This window comes from Plecotus auritus (assembly GCF_963455305.1).
Source record: "Plecotus auritus genome assembly, chromosome: 1".
NCBI classification, from domain to species: Eukaryota; Metazoa; Chordata; class Mammalia; order Chiroptera; family Vespertilionidae; genus Plecotus; species Plecotus auritus.
The window spans coordinates 245,127,964-245,147,260 of NC_137770.1; the positions used below are offsets into that span (position 1 = coordinate 245,127,964).

At 58.7% G+C, this 19,297-nt stretch overlaps 1 protein-coding gene across 1 annotated transcript in view; it reads left to right on the forward strand.

Annotated features, from left to right (window-relative positions):
- The window catches only part of STK32B (serine/threonine kinase 32B), a 156,035-nt gene extending 138,336 nt beyond the window's left edge, over positions 1 to 17,699 (forward strand). The window contains exons 6-12 of the mRNA XM_080679305.1: positions 2,459 to 2,548; positions 5,149 to 5,252; positions 7,581 to 7,697; positions 10,104 to 10,229; positions 11,430 to 11,561; positions 13,421 to 13,485; positions 15,907 to 17,699. Of these exons, the coding sequence (XP_080535431.1) occupies positions 2,459 to 2,548; positions 5,149 to 5,252; positions 7,581 to 7,697; positions 10,104 to 10,229; positions 11,430 to 11,561; positions 13,421 to 13,485; positions 15,907 to 16,042 (770 nt within the window). The 3' untranslated portion in view covers positions 16,043 to 17,699. The remainder of the gene's footprint in view (positions 1 to 2,458; positions 2,549 to 5,148; positions 5,253 to 7,580; positions 7,698 to 10,103; positions 10,230 to 11,429; positions 11,562 to 13,420; positions 13,486 to 15,906) is intronic.
- The last annotated feature ends 1,598 nt before the right edge of the window (positions 17,700 to 19,297 follow it).

Genomic DNA, 19,297 nt, shown 5'->3' on the forward strand with positions numbered 1-19,297 from the left:
GTTGCTGGGGGCCCCGCCCTCTCCTCCTGGCCCCGCTCTGGCCGGCCGGCCTTGCATGGCTACGGGAAGCCAGAGCAGGGCAAGTCCAATCACTCAGGCCTCCCCCGCCATGTCTCCTTGCTGCTGTCCCAGCAGGCCAAGCACGTCACGTGACCCCACCTGGGCCAAGCACATCACATGATCCCACCTAGGACCCAGGGAGGACCCTGCAGAGTTGCATGGCCACAGGGGCGGCACCGTGTGGAAGAACGTGCAACCTGCGCCCGGTCTAAAGCGGCCGGTGGAACGGAAGGACCGCCTGCTGGTGGGCACTTGCCCTGGCCCTTGCCCACGTGGGGAGCTCACGCCCTAAAGGTGGGCAGAGAGACGGCACCAGAGACAGGAGGGCGGCACCCGCATTTTGCTCTGGGTGTCGCTGCCAGCCCTTAAGGCTCACTGACCTGCAGCGCTGTCCTCCTCCGTGTCCAGGCTGGTGTGCCTGCATTTTGGGGGGCGTTGTGCCAGGTCACTGAGGGGCACAGCGCCCCTGTTGTCTAGGACCTAGGGGTCTCGGGCGGCGGTGCTCGGCCACGGGGGCAATCACGCAGGAGCTGTGAAAGGTGCCGCCACCCAGGCCCCGCCCACACAGGCCTGCCCACACAGGCCCGCCCACACAGGGGGTGCTGGGTGGTGGGGTTCCCTAAAGACCCCGTGTTCCTGAGGTGGAGCCGGGGCTGAGGGAGCCACGGAAGAGCAGGGAGGTCCTTCTGGCCCTGCAGGGTCAGTGCGGGGACCGGCGGGCGCCTGTGCGAGAGCAGGTCAGCGGGGCTGGAGGAGGAGGGGGAGGGCTCCTGGAGGAGGGATGTCCACGTGGGATCCTGCAGCATGATGGGGTCAACACAGCGTCTGGGGTCATGGCATTCCAGAGGGCAGGGGGGGCATCTCCACCCCACGAGGCCATGAAGACCCTCCCGCGTGGCTGTGTTTCTGACTTTCCACAGCTGGGCCGTGAGGTGGAGACCCACTCTTTACTGTCTGTATTCTACGCTTGACTGCTTCACACTGTAGGCCACCACCTGCCCTGGTCATCCCAGCATGGCACGGCCAGGTGCCAGACACCCAGGACAGCCCCCCAACCCCCCCACTAAATCTGTCAGGTACCGTCCTGAGGCCCCCACTGACCACAGACAGGAGAGCAGGAGCGTCCTCTGGGCACAGGAGCCCTCGCCTCGCGCTGCCCTGCCCCCACACGGTCATACACAGTTGTCCTGAGAAGGGCAGTCTGGGTGGACCTGCCTCTGCTATTCACCAGGAGCTCTCATGCCCTGGGTCGGTGCCTCTAAAATTGTAATCCATAAATATTTTTATCATGCCTTCATTATGAGTAGATTTTTTTATTTATAGGTAATACGCATGAACCACTAAAAAAATGTGTACTATAAAACTTACCCATAAAATAGACATCCTATCTAATAGGGAATATGCTAAAGGACCCTCACGCCATCGCAAAGATGGGGGCACCCACAGCCAATAAGGAGGGAATATGCTAATTGACTGCCCCGCCCTCAAAAATGGCGGTGCCCACAGCCACAAGATGGTGGCACCCAGTCCCCTCAGCCTCGCCGGGGTGGCAAGCGCCTGCCTTCAGAGTCCCCCAGTCCCCTCAGCCCCCCAGCCGCCCAGGGCCGCCTGAGGCTCAGGTAACCAGGGCCAGCCAAGGCTTGCGCTGCCGGCAGTGGCAGCAGCAGAGGTGTGATGGTGCATCACCTTCCCCTGATCGCCAGGTTGCCTCCTGCCCCTGAGGGCTCCCAGACTGTGAGAGGGGGCAGACCAAGCTGAGGGCCCTCCCTCCCCCAGCTCCAGTGCATAAATTTTCATGCACCGGGCCTCTAGTCTATATATAAACATTTACGTTGTACTCTTAGCAACTTCCAATTATACAACTCAGTGTTATCAGTGATCGTCTCCATGTTATCCATTAGCTCTTCAGACCTTATTCAACTTAGAGCTGCCCTTTACCAGCCCCTCCCCACTTCCCCACCCCAGCCCCTGGCAACCTCTTTCTACTCACTGTTTCTATGAATTTGATTTTTGTTTAGACTCCACATGTAGGTGATATCCTGCAGTATTTGTCTTTATGTGTCTAACTTACCTCACTTAGCACTGTGGTTGCAAACGACAGGATTTCCTTCTTTCTTCTGGCTGAGTAATACGTCACTGTATATACATAGCACATTCTTTATCCATTTGTCTGTTAATAAGCACTTAGGCTGTGTCCATGTCTTGGCTACTGTGAATAATCCTGGGGTTGGCGGGGAGGGGAACATTATCAAAGTATCAGATAAAATACAAGTGTAAGCAGGCGTTCTAACCATTTCTTCCCAGCCGGCACCTTGCAGACCACAGCTCTCAGTCTCACCGGGAGTAGCACAGCCGCCTGCAGCTCTTGCTAATGGGGCCTCTGCTTCTCTGTCTCCAGGACACGTCCACATCACGGACTTCAACATCGCGACCATGGTGAAGGGGGCGGAGAAGGCTTCTTCCATGGCCGGCACCAAGCCCTACATGGGTGAGTGTTCCAGGACCCCTTTGGGGTGTGACCTCCCCGGTGGCTGAGGCATCAGTATCCTCTCCTGCTTCACCCCCACCTCCAGCCGTGCCCAGTAGGTGCCCGGCTCTCTGACACCTTCGGGCTTCACCCAGGCTGTCGGCCCTGCCAGGAACACCTTCCCCTCCTGTGCCTTCTTTAAGGAAACCTTTGGAGCAGCGGTTGCCAACCGGTGGCCCGTGGACCACTGGTGGTCCGTGAGGTCCGAGAGGTTGGCAACCGCTGTTCTAGGGAACTCCTGCCCAGCCAGGAAGCTTGGCTCAGGCTTAGAAAAATCAACCAACCTTTCTTTTCTTTTTGATTCAAGCCCCGTAGTTTTATCAGAATACTAGTGGCCTGATGCATGAAATTCGTGCACAGGGGCGGGGGAGGGAAGGGGTGTCCCTCAGCCTGGCCTGCACCGTCTCCAATCTGGGACCCCTCGGGGGATAACCGGCAGTCGGACATCCCTCTCACAACCCAGAACTGATGGCTCCTAACTGCTCCCCTGCTGGCTTGATTGCCCCTAACCACCTCTGCCTCGGCCCTGCACCCAGGACCCAGGATTCCCTCCTCCAGCCGTCCACAGGCACCCGAGATCCAGGCTTCCTCCCTCTGGTCAGCCATAGGCACCTGGGCCGGCTGCAGCCCCAGGGGATGGTGGGCAGGTGGCTTCGCCTGGGCCGCAGCCACAAGTGCTAGTGCCCGGGACCTCGGGGTGGGCGGCTTCTCCATCTCCCAGGCCACAGCCAGCCCCAGGTACTGGTGCCCAGGACTACTGGGTGGGCGGCTTCTCCATCTCCCGGGCCACAGCCAGCCCCAGGTACTGGTGCCCAGGACTACTGGGTGGGCGGCTTCTCCATCTCCCGGGCCACAGCCAGCCCCAGGTACTGGTGCCCAGGACTACTGGGTGGGCGGCTTCTCCATTTCCCGGGCCACAGCCAGCCCCAGGTACTGGTGCCCAGGACTACTGGGTGGACAGCTTCTCCATCTCCCAGGCCACAGCCAGCCCCAGGTACTGGTGCCCAGGACTACTGGGTGGGCGGCTTCTCCATCTACCAGGCTGTAGCCAGCCTCAGGCGCTGGCACCCGGTTTCTCCATCTCCCCCAGGACATGGGGCAGGTGGACGTGGGGCAGGTAGACGTGAGGCTTCTGCAGCTGGCTGCAGCCTGGGATCACGGGGCAGGCGGCTTCTTCATCTCCCAGGCTGCAGCCAGCCTCAGGCACTGGGGCCGGGTTTCTCCATCTCTCCCAGGATGTGGGGTGGGCGGATGTGGGGTGGTCGCTTCTGCAGCCTGGGATCACAGGGCAGGCATATTCTTTGTCTCCTGAGCCACAGCCAGCCTCAGGTGCTGGCACCCAGTTTCTCCATCTCCCCCAGGACATGGGGCGGGAGGACGTGGGGTGGGTGGCTTCTGTGGCTGGCTACGGCCTGGGATCATGGGGCAGGCAGCTTCTTGTTCTCCCTGGCCACAGCCAGCCTCAGGCGCTGACGCCCGACTTCTCTGACTCCCACAGGCCCGGAGAGGCTGGGGGGCAGGGCCGCCGTCATCTTTGTCAGGTTAATTTGCATACTCACTCCTGATTGGCTGGTGGGTGTAGTGGGGGTACGGTCAATTTGCATCTTTCTCTTTTATTAGTGTAGATAGAGCCTTGGTGTTGGTCAGTTGGGTCTGTATGCTTAAGTATACAATGTGTGGTTTCACGCTGGTTTTTCTTCATGACTTTTGACGGGAGTGTTATTTTTGGCAAGCATTCTGTTTTCTCTAAGGATGCCGATTATCTGAAAGTGGGGTCTTCTTCGCCACCCTTCAATATTTGTCATTTTCAAATCTTTCTTATATCTTCCTTCATTTGTTTAAACTCTTCTCATTTTTCTTTCTCTTTCCTTTAAAGCATGATCTGTTGAGTGAATTCACTTTGTGTGCTTTCTAGTGAAGTATTTATTACTGAAATAGTTTCCCTTTATTTCTGATTTTTTCCCTCGAGTTCTCTTGCCTGATCGCTGAGTTTTTCAATTCAAATGTATGTTGTTCTTTTATGTCTTGTATAATTTTATTAATGTCTTTCTTAGTTCTTAATTCTTGTTATCTATATGAGTTCCCGTTTTCGTTAGTAACAGACCACGTCAAAACTCCGTAGCTTAGCACAGTAACGACATATGACTTCTCACAATCCTGCCATGTGGCTGGACGGGGGGCGGGCTCCGCCAGGAGAGCTGAGAGGAACGGGCCTCTCCCTGGGTGGTCTCCCGTCATCACGGGGACCAGAGTGAGCCTGCGCACAGGATGACAGTGGCCTCGAGGAGAACCCGGTCCCCACATGCTTATTGAGACTCCGCTTGCCGCATATTTCCCGATGCTCAGGTGGCCGGAGCAAGTCACATGACCCAGGCCAGGAGCCCTGTGGGAGGGGTCTACACGACGGCCTGATTCACTGGGAGTCAGTAAGGAACCGGTCCTCCGCACTGCAATTGGATCGTGGGGTCCTTAAGGTGCCACATCTGCAAAGACGCTCTTCTGCTCTCGGGCGGGGAGTGTACTTGAGCCACGGCGACATTCTCTTCATCCTGTCTTGGCAGCCCCAGAGGTGTTCCAGGTCTACGTGGACGGAGGCCCCGGGTACTCCTACCCTGTCGACTGGTGGTCCCTGGGCATCACGGCCTACGAGCTGCTGCGGGGCTGGGTAAGATGTGCGCCCGCACGGCGGGCACACGGGGCCGTGGAAGTGGGGGCTTGGGGCGTCCCAGGCTTGGGGGGGGAGACTAGGCACACCATTTTGCTGGGCCAGCACCCGGTGGCAGGAAGGAGCACAGTGTGAGGAGTCAGAGGCCTGGGTGCCAGTCCCGATAGTGTGCGCGCGTGCCGGCTCTGAGGCCCCTGAGCTTAGCGAGCTTCTGACCCAGCCCCTCTTTCTGCTCGTGGGCAAGGGACTTGGAGAGCGGAAGGCTGTGCGAAGGTCAGCGGCTCATCAGTGGCAGCTCCAACGTGGGGAGTGCCTTGGCCTGTGATTTCCAACGCTGCCTCTTCCCACCCCCAACACGATGCCCTCCCCATTTTCCCGCTCGGTCTGAAGCGCTGGCAGGGTACAGGCCACGCGTCCTTCACGGGCTCTGTGGGTCTGTTCATCCCGATCTTCCCTGAACACTTCAGCTCAGTGTCCCAGAAAGATGGGGCATCTGAAACGTATTTTCACTTGGTCGCATTTAAACGGAATAACCAAAGATGGCTCCTGGAGCTACCTGGCAACTAGTGTCTCGTTGTTTTATTTGAGCAGAAAGAATGATGATACACAGCCCTAACCGGTTTGGCTCAGTGGATAGAGCGTCAGCCTGCGGACTGAAAGGTCCCAGGTTTGATTCCGGTCAAGGGCATGTACCTTGGTTGCGGGCACATCCCCAGTAGGAGGTGTGCAGGAGGCAGCTGATGGATGTTTCTCTCTCATCGATGTTTCTAACTCTCTATCCCTCTCCCTTCCTCTCTGTAAAAAATCAATAAAATATATATATAAAAAAAAAAGAAAGATGACACACAGACTTTGAGGCGTGTTTTCTCTGCACGAGGATTGTCTGCAAAGGATGCCGCCTCACCTCTCAGGACACGGTTTCCCCCGCGCACAGTGGGGACCGTCCCATCCTTTCAGCCTGCGCAGCCGTCATCACGGCATTCACCACTCTGGGCTGCGGCGTGCAGTTCGGTGTCACTCACCTTCCCACCTCCGCCTCCCGCACAGCAGGCAGCGTCCCATTTCTCCCGCTGGCGGTGCGCCCCGCCCTTTGCATACAGGCACCGTCAGCCCAGTAGCCAGCGCTCCGTGAGGGCAGGGCCCGGGCATATTGACCACAGGTGATGAATGAATGAATGAATGAACGGAGCAGTCTGTAAGCCGTCAGAGTTCTGAGAGGGCACATATGTATTACTCATCACCCTGTAGCTCAAGCAGCTGTGATCTACTCTCGATCAGTTCTTTCCCCTGAATTCCTCAAAGAGGGAATTACTGTACATGGTGCTTTTTAGAATGCAAAAAAAAAACAACAAAAACGATGAGTCTGTTCATTTTCTCACGCTCTGAACGGAAAGGTTGATCTCCCACAGGCTGCCTCATCCTGGTCGGTCCCTGTTGTCTGTGGTTCCACGGACACACATACTCGGAGGAGGACTATGAGGGTCCATCGTATTTGTCAGAACCAGAGGACACGCCCTAGCCGGTGTGGCTCAGTGGATAGAGCGTCGGCCTGTGGACTGAAGGGTCCCAAGTTCGATTCCGGCCAAGGGCACATGCCTGGGTTGCGGGCTCCATCCCCAGTAGGGGGCGTGCAGGAGGCAGCTGATTAATGATTCTCTCATTCATCATGTTTCTATCTCTCTCTCTCCCTCTCCCTTCCTCTCTGAAATAAATTCAATAAAATTTAAAAATTTAAAAAAGAACCAGAGGACACAAGCGTTTGCCAGACGCTGACTGTCTCGCATAAACAGTCACGCCAGTGACCGTGGCGAGCAGTTGGCCTAAGCGTGGTTGGCCCTTGGCCAGTGGAAAGTTCCTTCTCTGTCCTTCCTCACGGCTCAGAACCGTCAAAGATGATGGCACGGCCAGAAGCCCCAAGGATGGAGTGGTTCTTGCTGCTTCAAAGACAAACTCTTTCTTTTAAAAAAGAATATATATACATGCATATGTGTGTGTGTATGTGTGTGTGTGTGTGTGTGTGTGTTTATTGATTTTAGAGAGGAAGGGAAATGGAGAGAGAGAGAGAGAGAGAGAGAGAGAGAGAGAGAGAGAGAGAGAGAAACATTAACGATGAGAGAGAATCATTGATTGGCTGCTTCCTGCACGCCCCCTCCTGGGGATCGAGCCTGCAATCCTGGGCATGTGCCCTGACCGGGAATCGAACCGAGACCTCCTGGTTCATGGGTTGAGGCCCAGTCACCGAGCCAGGCCGGCCCGGTGTATTACGGTTTTAACCCGGCCAGTGCCGTGTCCTGTCGCTCTCTCTGATTCTGCCCGTTGTCTCTGCAGAGGCCGTACGAGATCCACTCGGCCACGCCCGTGACGGAGATCCTGAACATGTTCCAGGTGGAGCGTGTGCACTACTCCTCCACGTGGTGCAAGGGGATGGTCGCCCTGCTGAGGAAGGTGAGGGGAGCCAGCCGCCCGCTAGCGGGATTGGGGTCGCAGTGTGGACTCGGGCTTCCCGGCACCGTGAGGAAGGCGGAAGCAGAGGGACAGGAGAGGGAGAGCAGGGCTCTCAGCTGCCTCCCATGTAGGCTCAGCATCTGGCATTCAGGATCACAAGCTGCTGGCCGGCGAGCCTGGCTCAGAGTCCCGGTGGTGATGGCGACGCCGGGCCCTTTCGCACCGGCACGGGCTCCCAATACATAGAGACCCTCGCTGCCGTGGCTCTTCCCATATTTGCTACAGAGTGTCTTTGGATCACTGGGCTTAAAGACCCCGGGCATCTCCGGACCTTTGGCAGGAACTGTTGCTGTTAGAATGAAGCAGAGGTTCTCAAAGTGTGTTCCGGGGACCAGCGGTCGGCACCTCCCAGGAGCTTGCTGGCAAGGCCGATTCTCAGAGTTGGGGCCCGGGGTGGGCCAGGCTGTGTGTGTCTCCCCGAGCTATCGGGGTGGCTCTGTGCACTCGGGGACAGTAAGCTGGTGGTCCTCCCTTTGAGCTGGCCTTCAGCTGTGGCCCCTGGGAACCCTCCAAGATGCGTTAGTTGACGGTACTGGTGGCCACCTGCCAGCGCTGGTTGAGGGAATAGTATGTCCTGGGCCATGAGCTGGGTCTTCTCCCTTCATGGCGACAAGCCTGTGTATTTGACCCTGAGGAGTGGTGTTGTCCCCATAGCAGAGATAAGAAAACTGAGGCTCAGGAAAGCGAAACCTGCCAGCAGTGCCACGGGGCTGCGAAGGGGCAGAGGCGGGTTCTACCCCAGCTCCCCGACCCGGAGCCCAGCACTCACTCCTCCCCCGTGGATGACGCGCTGAATCGCTATCCATTGACTTGCTTTGGAGTCACCACCTGGTTCCTAGGGGCTGGTGGCCCTCAGCCCGACTGGTCCCCCAATCACTAGAAGCCCTGCCACCTGCCATGCCCCCCCCCCGGCCAGCGAGTCAGACCTCTGCTGCCCAACCGCTGAGCCCAGGTGCAGCAAGGAAATGGGGCCTCTGTTTACATCATCACCCCTCATTTGGGGGCACCCCCTAAAGACAGGCTGCTGTGACCAACAGATGACACCCTGCCAGGCGTCCCTCACCTGGTGACTGGCCCTCTCGCTGGGCACAGCGGGATATTTCTGCAGTAACTGGGGGTGGGGGGACAGGCTGTCGGGGGCTCCCCTCCCAACTCCACCTGCTGGCACTGGGTGTGGCCCTGCCCTGACCGGGCCCCCTGGGGCTCATCCAGCCACGAGCTGGGCGTGGAGGCCTGGCCATCCCTCTCCGGGAGCAACTCGGGCCTCAGCTACCCGGGGCTGCACCGGTCCAGTGGCCTCCAGACGAGGACTCCTGTCCTATTCGCAGGCAGGTGCTCCCTGCGCCAAGGGGGCAGGGGACCCCCAGGCAGAGAGCCCTGTGGACACGGGGGCAGCCCGTGGCGGCTTTCACACTTACCACCCTTATCAGCAGAACCCATTTGAGAAGAAGCTGAGATGGTCCCCTTGGCGGCAAGTGAGGTCCGTGAACCAGGCCACAGAGGGCGCCTCGGACTGTCCAAGGGGAACTGTGACCCTTGGCACATCCCATTATCAAGCTGAAAGTCCTGAGACGAGACAGCTGATTCTTCTATTCTTAATTGGCAGCCTCTGTGCCACCAGGGAGAGCCAGTGCCCGGGCTGACCAGCAGACCCTGAGCGACCCATGAATGATGACTCCGACGCACGTTTCTGTGAGAGAGAGGCTAAGGGACTGCCTGGCTATAGGAACCAGACAGCCTCACTCGCCTGCCTCTGCAGGCTTTTACTGTAGCAGCCGTTTGGGATAAAGTTTATCTTTTAGATACAATCAGTAAGGTGGTACTCTTGGGGGGACGCATGTGTCTGCAGTGTCCTTTAACCAAGCACGTCTAAAGATTAAGCGTAAAGATTCCGGTGAACACCCCGGGGTCCACGTGTACACAGACTTGCTTGGAGAGGTCAAGGAACTATTAGGGGCCCTACCTAAAACCTACTCCCCCAGGTCGGAATCCTGATAAACGGGTGGATGCCTTCAGCCATCTCCCCTAGGTCGGAATTTCCTCCTTACAGACTTTCCAACCTAGTCTCTTGTGCTCCCCTCCAAGCCAGCGTGTCACGGGGCCGTGGTCCCCCAGGGGAGCCGGTGGCTGCAGGGTTCGTCCCCGCCCAAGGGCCCCTGGCTGGATGCCCTGCGGAAGCCGCCTGACCCCTCAGTCCCTCCCTATTGTAAAGAGATGGGTGTTGGTGACACTTCCAATGACAGCGTCCCAGATGGGGCGACCTGGCGGGAGCGTGACCACGCCCTCAGCACCCCGCCCACCTTGGTGACGCACAGCTCAGGCAAGCACTTTGCCCTGTGTCCCCAGCTCCTGACCAAGGACCCCGAGAGCCGCCTGTCCAGCCTCGGCGACATTCAGAGCACACCCTACCTGGCCGACATGAACTGGGACGCGGTGTTCGAGAAGGCGCTGGCCCCCAGCTTTGTGCCCAATGTGAGTGGGGGTCCTGTCTGATGGCACGCCACCCCCCCCCCCGCCGCAGGGTCCCACCCCTCCTTCAAGGCTCAGCTTACACGCCGCGACTGGCCCGTGGGAGGGTCAGCACCCTCTCTGCCCCCACTGGAGAGGCACCGAGTCTCCGTTAGTGGTTAATAAGGTCCCGTTTCAGTGTCTGCCATTCTCCCGAGACTCCAGAGAGTGGGGACCATGTGGGTGGGCCGGCCTCTGCCTGAGGGAGACCCCAGGATGGGTGGCCTTCGGAGGCACCAGGAGGCCTCAGTGCGTCTTACCACGTGAGAGTAGCTGCGTGAGAGACAGCAGCCGGCAGGATGCAGTGTGTGCCTGGCATGCACACCCAGCGTCTCATACAAGCCTCACCACGGGGCAGTGCGTCTGTCCGTGTTCTCAGGTTAGGAAACTGCCCCCATCACTCAGTGAGAGATGGACAGAAGCAGGCTTGACCTCAGACGGTCTGGATCCAGAGCCTGCACTGGAGTGAGTGAATGAATGAATGAATGAATGGTAGATAAATCGGGCCAGGAATGACTTGGGCCTGAAATCCGACCTGCTCATTGGGAGAGACGGTACCTCCAGAGCCGTGGATGTTAAAACCATTAGGCCGTACTGCCCGAGGGGACTGGCACCCTGGATGGGTCTCAGGACAGAAAAGGCCACCTGAGGTTTCGGATCCAAGGTCTGGAAGGCAGGGAGACCCACATTCCTCCAGCCATAGTGGGCGAGGCCCGGCCTCCAGGAGCAGAGGAAAGGGAAGCAGGACTGGAAACTGGGGAGAACTGGGTGAGAAATGGCATTTTACATTGAAGGAGGAACAATGATATTTACAGAAAAAGAAGTGGTGGCACGAGAACGTTTGATAAAATACGTGGAAATGCCAGATCCGAAAACTAAACTCAGCCTCATGAAGGACATCCATCCATGGGAAGGAGGCTGGGGAGCGTGTGGACGGCGATGGTGGGGCTGCCCGGGCTGTGGGGCGGGTCGTGGGGATCATCAAAGGACCCGTGCGATGGGAATGTGTTGCTTTTCGTCATCAGAAAAAAGTATATACAGCAGATAGATACATCCCCAGGAGTAGGTCATCGTTACTTGTTGAACAAACCATCGAGGGGATGGATGAGGGAAAGTAAAGTTCGATGATGGATGGAACAAAGGCAAACCCTGTTTTCCGTTCAGAAAGGGAGATTGAATTGTGACCCCACGTTTGAGCTGGAAGAAATGATTCTCGAGTCGAAGCCGCTTCACAAAAAGAAGAAGAGGTTGGCGAAGAACAGGTCCAAAGACGGCACGAAGGACGGCTGTCCGCTGGTGAGCGCCACGGGGAGGGCGGGGGTCCTGTCCGCTGGTGAGCGCCACGGGGAGGGCGGGGGTCCTGTCCGCTGGTGAGCGCCACGGGGAGGGCGGGGGTCCCGTGCTCACAGGGATGCGATGGAGCTAGGCTACCTTTTATTTCTTATTTATTGTTTTAAGATACGTTTTTCTCGATTTCACAGAGAGAGCGAGAGATACAGAAACATCCTATCTCTTAGGATGAGAGAGAATCACTGATCGGCTGCCTCCTGCACGCCCCCTACCGGGGACAGAGCTCACAACCCAGGCATGTGCCCTGACCGGGAATCCAAGCGTGACCTCCTGGCTCACGGTTGGACACTCAATCACAGAGCCACGCCGGCTGGGCGCTAGGCTGCCCTTTAGACAGATGGAGGCCGGTCACGTCACCGTCCAAATGCCTTCACTGGCTGTAGGTGAGATGCCTCCACCCACAAGTGGTCTTTCATCGCATGAAACCGCCTGAGCTACACTTGGCGCTCCGATCATTCACGTTACGGTAGCACCGTCCCCGGTGCAGGGACCTCGTGAGTCTCCAGGCAGGAGTTCAATGCTGAGCGACAGGGGCCCCCCTATGTGCTGTCTCCTGAGCACCCTGCGGAAGGTTCCGTGCTGTGGAGACAGCCCGGTCCACAGGGTGACGTTGGTGGGGCCCTGGGCACGCCACGCGGGCTTTATGAGCCGCTGTATTCGTTTTCTAGGCTGCCGGAGTGTCACAACCTTGGTGGCTTAACAAAAGTGAAAGTTATTATTCTCGCCCAAGTCTGGAGGCCAGACGTTCAGAATCAATGTGTGGACAGAGCCGGGCTCCCCCAGACGCTGGAAGGAGGTCCTTTCTGGCCTCTCCTGCCCCTGGTGGCGGCCTGGGGTCTGCCATGCCTTGGCCTATAGCCGCACCCCTTTGTCTCTGCCTCCACACGTCACGTGACGTTGCTCCCCGTGGCTCTGTGTCTTCACGTGGCCTTCTTGGAAGGACACCTGTCCTTGAGTTGAGGGCCCCCTACTCCAGTGTGACCTCTTCTTGACGAGTGACAGCTGCACAGCCCCATCTCCACATAAGGTTCCCTTCACCGGTGCGGGGGTCAGGACGTCAGCGTATGTTTTGGAGGGAGGGGCAGAATTCAACCCACAACCGGCCCTTCCTCCAGAAAAGCATTTTAAACATTATGTTCAATGACTGCAATGGTATGACGTCAGCTTTCCATGCTAGGAGTTCATTTTTTTCTGCTTATTTTGTAAATATATTTTTATTGATGTCAGAGAGGAAGGGAGAGACAGAAACATCAATGATGAGAATCATTGGCAGGCCGCCTCCTGCACGCCCCCTACTGGAGATCAAGCCAACAACCCGGGAATCGAACCGTAACTTCCTGGTTCATAGGTCAACACTCAGCCACTGAGCCACACGCCCGTGGGGCTTTTCTGGTTATTTTAAAGAAACTGAAACATCTTTGTAGACCCTAACAGTATGGTGCACTCTGCCCAGGTGTGCGGCAGGTGGCTCTCGGCACCTGTTCTTGGCGGGAACGGGCACCTTGCAGGATGCCTTGCGCTTCTCCCCTCCCCCTCACGCTTTATTAGGCCTGACGGACATTGGAGCCATCAGGAAGCCACGCCCAGGATTTTCTACCCACAATCCCCCCTACCATGGCTTTCAGGTCGGATTTAGTGGCTTCAAACTGAGAAAAACATCTTGGTCCGCCAGGCTCCCTGGCACAGCCCCGGTGCCAGCAGGCCCGCTCCCGGCAATTAGCTGGTCCCCAGCCCCGGGCGACTGGACTCTGCTGGTCGTGGCCCTTTGTCCGTCACTCACTGTCACCTGTCTGTCCCTTTGACAGAACGGACACCTACAGCAGTGCCTGGAGACCGTGCGGAAGGAATTCATCATCTTCAACAGAGAGAAGTAAGTCCCCCCTCACCCCCGGCTGCCCCCGGGCAGAGCCCTCTGAACCGCAGGCTCCCGGGTGCCAGCCATGACCTGGGAGGGGACATCTCGCCAACCCAGTCCGGGTGGCTGAGCGAGGCGCTGGCTTCCCTTCCTGGGCCTCAGCCTCTCTGTGTGAAACGGGGAAGCGGGTGGGACCTGGCCCAGGGACGCTGGCACGCACAGGCGGGGTGGCAGGTGGTGAGGGAGGGGCCAGGGCCTGGGCCCCGTCCTGGCGCTGCGGCTGCCAGAGTGACCTGGACCGGGTGCTCGCTGCCCGGGCCTATGCCAGCCGTGGGAGTGAGCTCTCCGCCTTGCCCGTGGCTGGCATCAGACTAAAGGAGGCTGCGGATACAGTGCCTGGCATGGTAAAGCCGGTGACTCTGGTCATTATTACTTAATGGGCGTGGGCTGTGCTGGACCCCAGCGTCCCCCGCTGTGGTTCCAGAGGTCCTGCCTGTTCTGCTGGCCAGAGCAGGGGCCAGGAGACTCCGCCAGTGGGTGAGGATGGCTGGCCGGGCCTCCTGTGAGTCTGGGTTGACCTTGACCCCCCACCTGCCCTAGAGCTGTGGCCACCCAGAATGAGTGACAGGCTGCTGCCTTCTTCACCCGCCCCAGCCCCAGCGGGAATGGGGCCCTGCCTTGCTCACCCGCCCACGGGCCGGAACCCAGACAACCTGCCGGGATGGGTCCCTCACCTCCACCACCGCCCACCTCTCCGCATGCCCCGGGAATGCAAACTCCTCAGCCGGCCCCGGGCCCCATGTCTGCCACCCAGAACGCCGTCTTCAGAGCCTCCGGGGCGCTGAGCATCCCAGCGCTGTGGGCTGTGGGCGCCCAGAACAGGGTTCGCCCTTCCGGACGCAGCCTCCGCGCTCCCTCTGAGCCTGGGGGGAGGGGGTGCAAGGGCATGAGCCCCACCTCGCTGAGCACTGCTCTGGGCCTCCGCACTCCTGGTCCCCGTGTTCTACCTGTGACCCCAAGGAGTGGGTAGACTTGAAACAGCTGCTGCTCCTCCTTAAGATAGTCTGGCCTAAGGGGGACCAGAGAGACCTGGTCCACGCTGTAGTGCAGGGGTCCTCAAACTTTTTAAACAGGGGGCCAGTTCACTGTCCCTCAGACGGTTGGAGGGCTGGATTATAGTTTTAAAAAAAAAACTATGAACAAATGCCTATGCGCACTGCGGGCCCGGGATGAGTCGGCTGCTAAGCAGGACAGGCAGTGGCACCCGGCGGGCCGGATCAATGTCCTCGGCGGGCCGCATGTGGCCCGCAGGCCATAGTTTGAGGACCCCCGCGTGTAGTGTTTTTTCTACTTTCTGCGCCTTACCTCATGGGTGTCCCCTCATTTCTCCTCCCTCCCTCCCCCCTTCCCTCCCTCCCTCCCTCCCTCCATCCCTCTCTCCACATTCCATACCAATCCTTAAACCCCAGCTCAAACGCTGCTCCAGGAAGCCGGCCCTGATCCACACAGGATTTCGGGATCCACATCTCCCTCACCGGGGCTCCCTCGTCACTGCTCCACTCTTTCTAAGCAGCCTTTGCAGTCACATTTTGTGTTAAAATGGGGGAAGGACGGGAGTCTAGAGATAGCAGCGCTGGCTCTCAGTATAGCCGCACGTGGGTACGGGCGCTATTTTTAAATGAAACTCTCTGCTTGGGGCACTTCAGTGAAAATCTTAGAAGGATCCGCCCTGATCCTGGGAGAGCCCCGGGGACTCCTGCGATGTCACCGTCGTAAGCCCAGCAGAGATGCCCTAGTTTGGAAGTAGAAGTATTTCCGTTTCACTCTCATAGGTTCCTTAGGCCTCGGAGTTTTCCCTGGCTGTGGCCTGATTCTCTCTCCCGAGGTGCTGCATCTCTTGGGAGTGAGGGGAGGGGCGGGGAGGGGACAGAGGGGGAAGAAGATTCTTAGACACCTCTGCAGCCTTGCCTAGGGGGTCCCACCACTCCTCCCCTCCCGCCCCCGTCAGGCGCTCAGCTCCCTGAGGACAGAGTCAGGCTTTGCTGCCAGGGTTTCCTCTGCTCCCCGCACGGGGGCTGGTCCATCGGTGGGCACTGGACGTGACTGTGTGGGTGAGCGATGGGTGGGCCTCATCCCCTCCACGGACCTGAGCTCAGGCACGTCACATCCACGACCCCTGTACACGTCCCGAGGAGCCACGAGTGGCCCATTTTACAGAAGGAGAAACTGAGGCTCTGTGTGTGCAGAAACCCACCTGAGGGCACCTGCACCGGGCTCGGACCGCAGGCCCACCTGCCCCCCGGGGCCCCGTGCTCCCCAGGCCAGAGGAAGGTGTGGGCTGAGGGCCCCTCGGTCTCCCTCCCGCCCAGGGTGTGCTGGGCGCCTCGCCGTTCCCGTGCCTGGCACTGACCCAGCCTGTGCTCTGCTTGTTTGCAGGCTGAGGCAGCAGGGCCCGGGCAGCCAGCTGCGGGAGCCCGAGGGCCGCGCCGGGAGCCAGGCGCCGGGCAAGCTCCAGGACGGGCACAACAATAACGGGCCGGGGCCCGCCTGCTCCCACGGCTGCAGCAGCTAAGCCGCCCCCGCCGCCCGCCCGGCAGGACCACGCCATCACCATCTCCGCCCTGCCCGCCCTCCAGCCCCGCTCTGCCACCGGCCCCTGCCTCACTCAGAACATCGGATGCAGAGAGAGCCCTGGCTGGGAGCCGGGAGCCGGTGGGGCCGCTGCCAGAAAGATCCCTGTGAGACCTCGGACGAGCCCCGCCCTCCTGGGCCTGCGTTTCCTGCATCTGCCGAAGGGAAGGGGTCGGCAGCTCTCCGGCCCCCTCTGGTCACAGGCCACTGGAGAGTCCAGCTGGGTCCCAGACACGCCGAACGTCTGACATTTACAAAACGGTCCGCACGGGCCAGATCGAATGGCGCACTCCCACCCCAATACGATCAGACCGTCACCGCTTTGCCATTCGACCTGTCCTGGCTCCTTCGGCGGTGGCACTTTCGAAAAATGCAGCAAAAGGGCAACATCCACACGGGCACGTCTGCCCTTTCTGGGGAAGCGCCGTCCCCACCGGGACGCAGAACCGGAAGGGTCCTCGTGGCCTGCAGACCAGCCCGGTCCCAGGGTCCTGGGCTGTGGGGGCACTGCTCCCTTTCCTCGCAGAGGACTGCCTCACCCACTCTTCATGTCAGCAGCCCCCACCCCGGTCACTCTGGTAGAGTGTCCTCGGTCCCCAAAAGCGCGTCCCCGCGGCAGAACTCGGACTGGCCAGCCCCGCAGGGTGTCTCCCGGGAGGGCGTAAGGTTGTCTCATCAGGATTGTCTTCAAGAGGGTCCCCGGCTGCCGTGGGCCGGGCACCCCGTGTTGATAAGTGAGGACGCGAGGGTCACCGTCGACAGTCCACTCGCGGGGACACTGGGCGCACGCAGAAAACACAGCAATTCCCGACCTGCTCCGGAGCGGCTCGCCGTGCATGCGGCAGAGGCTGTCACCCCAGGGATGCGCTTGGACGCGGAGCAGGTCCGTGTGCAGAAGCCGGGCCTGCCCTGTGCTAACGGAAGCCCGTGGGCGAATCGTGTCACCTCTGGAGCACCCGTCTCCTCGCTTTAAAACGGGGGTAATAATCCCACCCCTGGTCCTGTGTGGGAGGCACCCGGCACACCCCACTCCCTGAGCAGCGGCCACGCGGGTCAGCGGCGCCCTCACTGGGCGAAACCCTCCTGTCCCCGGCTCTCGTCTGGCTGGGTTTCGGTAGAAATAAGTACCGTGTGTGGATTATTCAAGGCCCGTGTGTTCCTGTCCGTGGTCAATGGCTTTTGTCTTTGCACCCAACTCCTCCTCTTCACTTTTTACATCACAAGCCAGTCCCTGGGGCTGCCGGTGTGTCTCTTAGATTCCTGAAGAGACACGGTCCTGTGGGGTGAGCTTCCATATCGTCCTTCTTCTGAGTGGCCATTGCGTTCCTCCTCTGAGCCAGGGCGATGCTGTTGCCATGCGAGTCTACTTGGCTTGCACACTTTCCATCCTCCGCTCCCGCCGCGCCGTCCTGTCCCCTCCGGGCGTGGCTGGCCTGCCTCTCCTGCACTGTGACCCCCGGCAGCAGTTAGGGTTCCTCGGTGCCTCTCGGTGCCTCCCGAGGGAGGGCAGGGGCTGGAAGCGGCCGTGAGACGCCGGGCCTGGCTCTGTTCGAGTCCGCGTTGTTCCTTGCTCAGAATAAACGATTTCTTGGGCAGTCCTCCCTCCGACGTTGCTCTTACTCAGGGTGGGGTGGGGTGGGCAGTGTCCTCCGGGAGTGAAGACCTCAAGTTTCATGAGAAACGGAGAGATGGGGTTGGGGGTTCCAGCTCAGCGATGCGTTTACTTGGTCCAGGGGATAAAACCACACTCAGCCATGCAAGGCTCGGTCCGCCTTGATCACAACTTGTATTATTGATTACGTGGTTACTATTATCATCAACGTCTTCGTTATGACTTTATAGATACAAAGGTGCAATCTGCACACCAGGGGGGAATACACAAAACTCTCCGCCCAAAGAAAATACTCTTCCCGGATAGTGTGGCTCCGTGATTGAGCATCAACCCATGAACCAAGAGGTCCCTGATCCATTCCCAGTCCGGGCATATGCCCAGGGAGCAGACTCACTGCACATTGAGGGGTGCAGGAGGCAACCGATTGATGTGTCACATTGATGTTCCTATCTCTCCCTCTCCCTTCCTCCCTCTGAAACCAATAAGAACGTTTTTAAAAAGGAGAAAAGAGAGAGAAACAAAGATGGCGGCATAGGTAAACACCTGAACTGCTGCCTCGCACAACAACTTCAAAACTACAAAAGACAAAACGGACATCATCCAGAACCACAGGAAGGCTGGCTGAGTGGGAATTGTACAACGAGAAGGAAAGAGAAAAGCACACTGAGACTCAGAGGAGCTGCGGAAGACAGAGGTACCGAGGCGCGCAGAGAGGGCTGGCAACTGAGTACGCAGCTGGCTTTTTCCATCCCAGGGAGACACAAGCTCCCGACTGCTCTGAACTCCAGTTCTGGGTGAGACTCTGGGGACCCAGACTCATACGGGGAGAAACTGGACTGTCTGGCAGCGGGTGGAACTCGAGGGCAGATTTCTCTCAGAGGTGCTTGCAGCGATTACCGCAGGACACTGAGACCCGGGGGCCTCTTAGGGCAGGGCTGATGGGAAACCATTGCTGTTTGCTCCGCCCTGAGACTCCACCCCTTCCAAGCTGTGCACAGAGGCTTTTGCATATGAATGGCCTGGTCCTTTGAAATCTAAACTTGCCTAACAAACTGCAGCTGAGTGAGAGAGACCCAGAACATCCAAAAGAAGGCCCAAGGCCCCACAGCAGCTTGCATTGCTTCACAGCTGGGCCTCATCTGGGCACCTCCAAACCCCAAACAAAGAAGAGGATTCTGCAGATCTCTCTGTAGCTCCTGCTGGGTGGCCTCAGGCAGAGGCTACATTAGCACCTCCTTGGAGATCCAAGAGCCAGTGTACCCAGGGGTCAGAGTGGGACCATCCAGATTACAACTCCTCAGATCCACAAGGGACACACTCAGGGGGCAGACTCAGTGAGCACCAAAGCCCCACTGAAGCAAGTCTTGCCACATAAGGGTGTCTCCAGTACAGAAGTTCTCCCATCATAGACACAGCTGATCCTCATAGGCAATTGGCCTGGAGGTCAATTCCTCCCAGTGATATCAACAACAATCAAGGTTTAACTACAACAAGACTGTGCACATAGCCCACAAAGGGGTGCACCAAGAGTGTCCACCTCAGGTAACTGGGGAGGCTGAGCCACTGGGCCCTATAGGACACCTA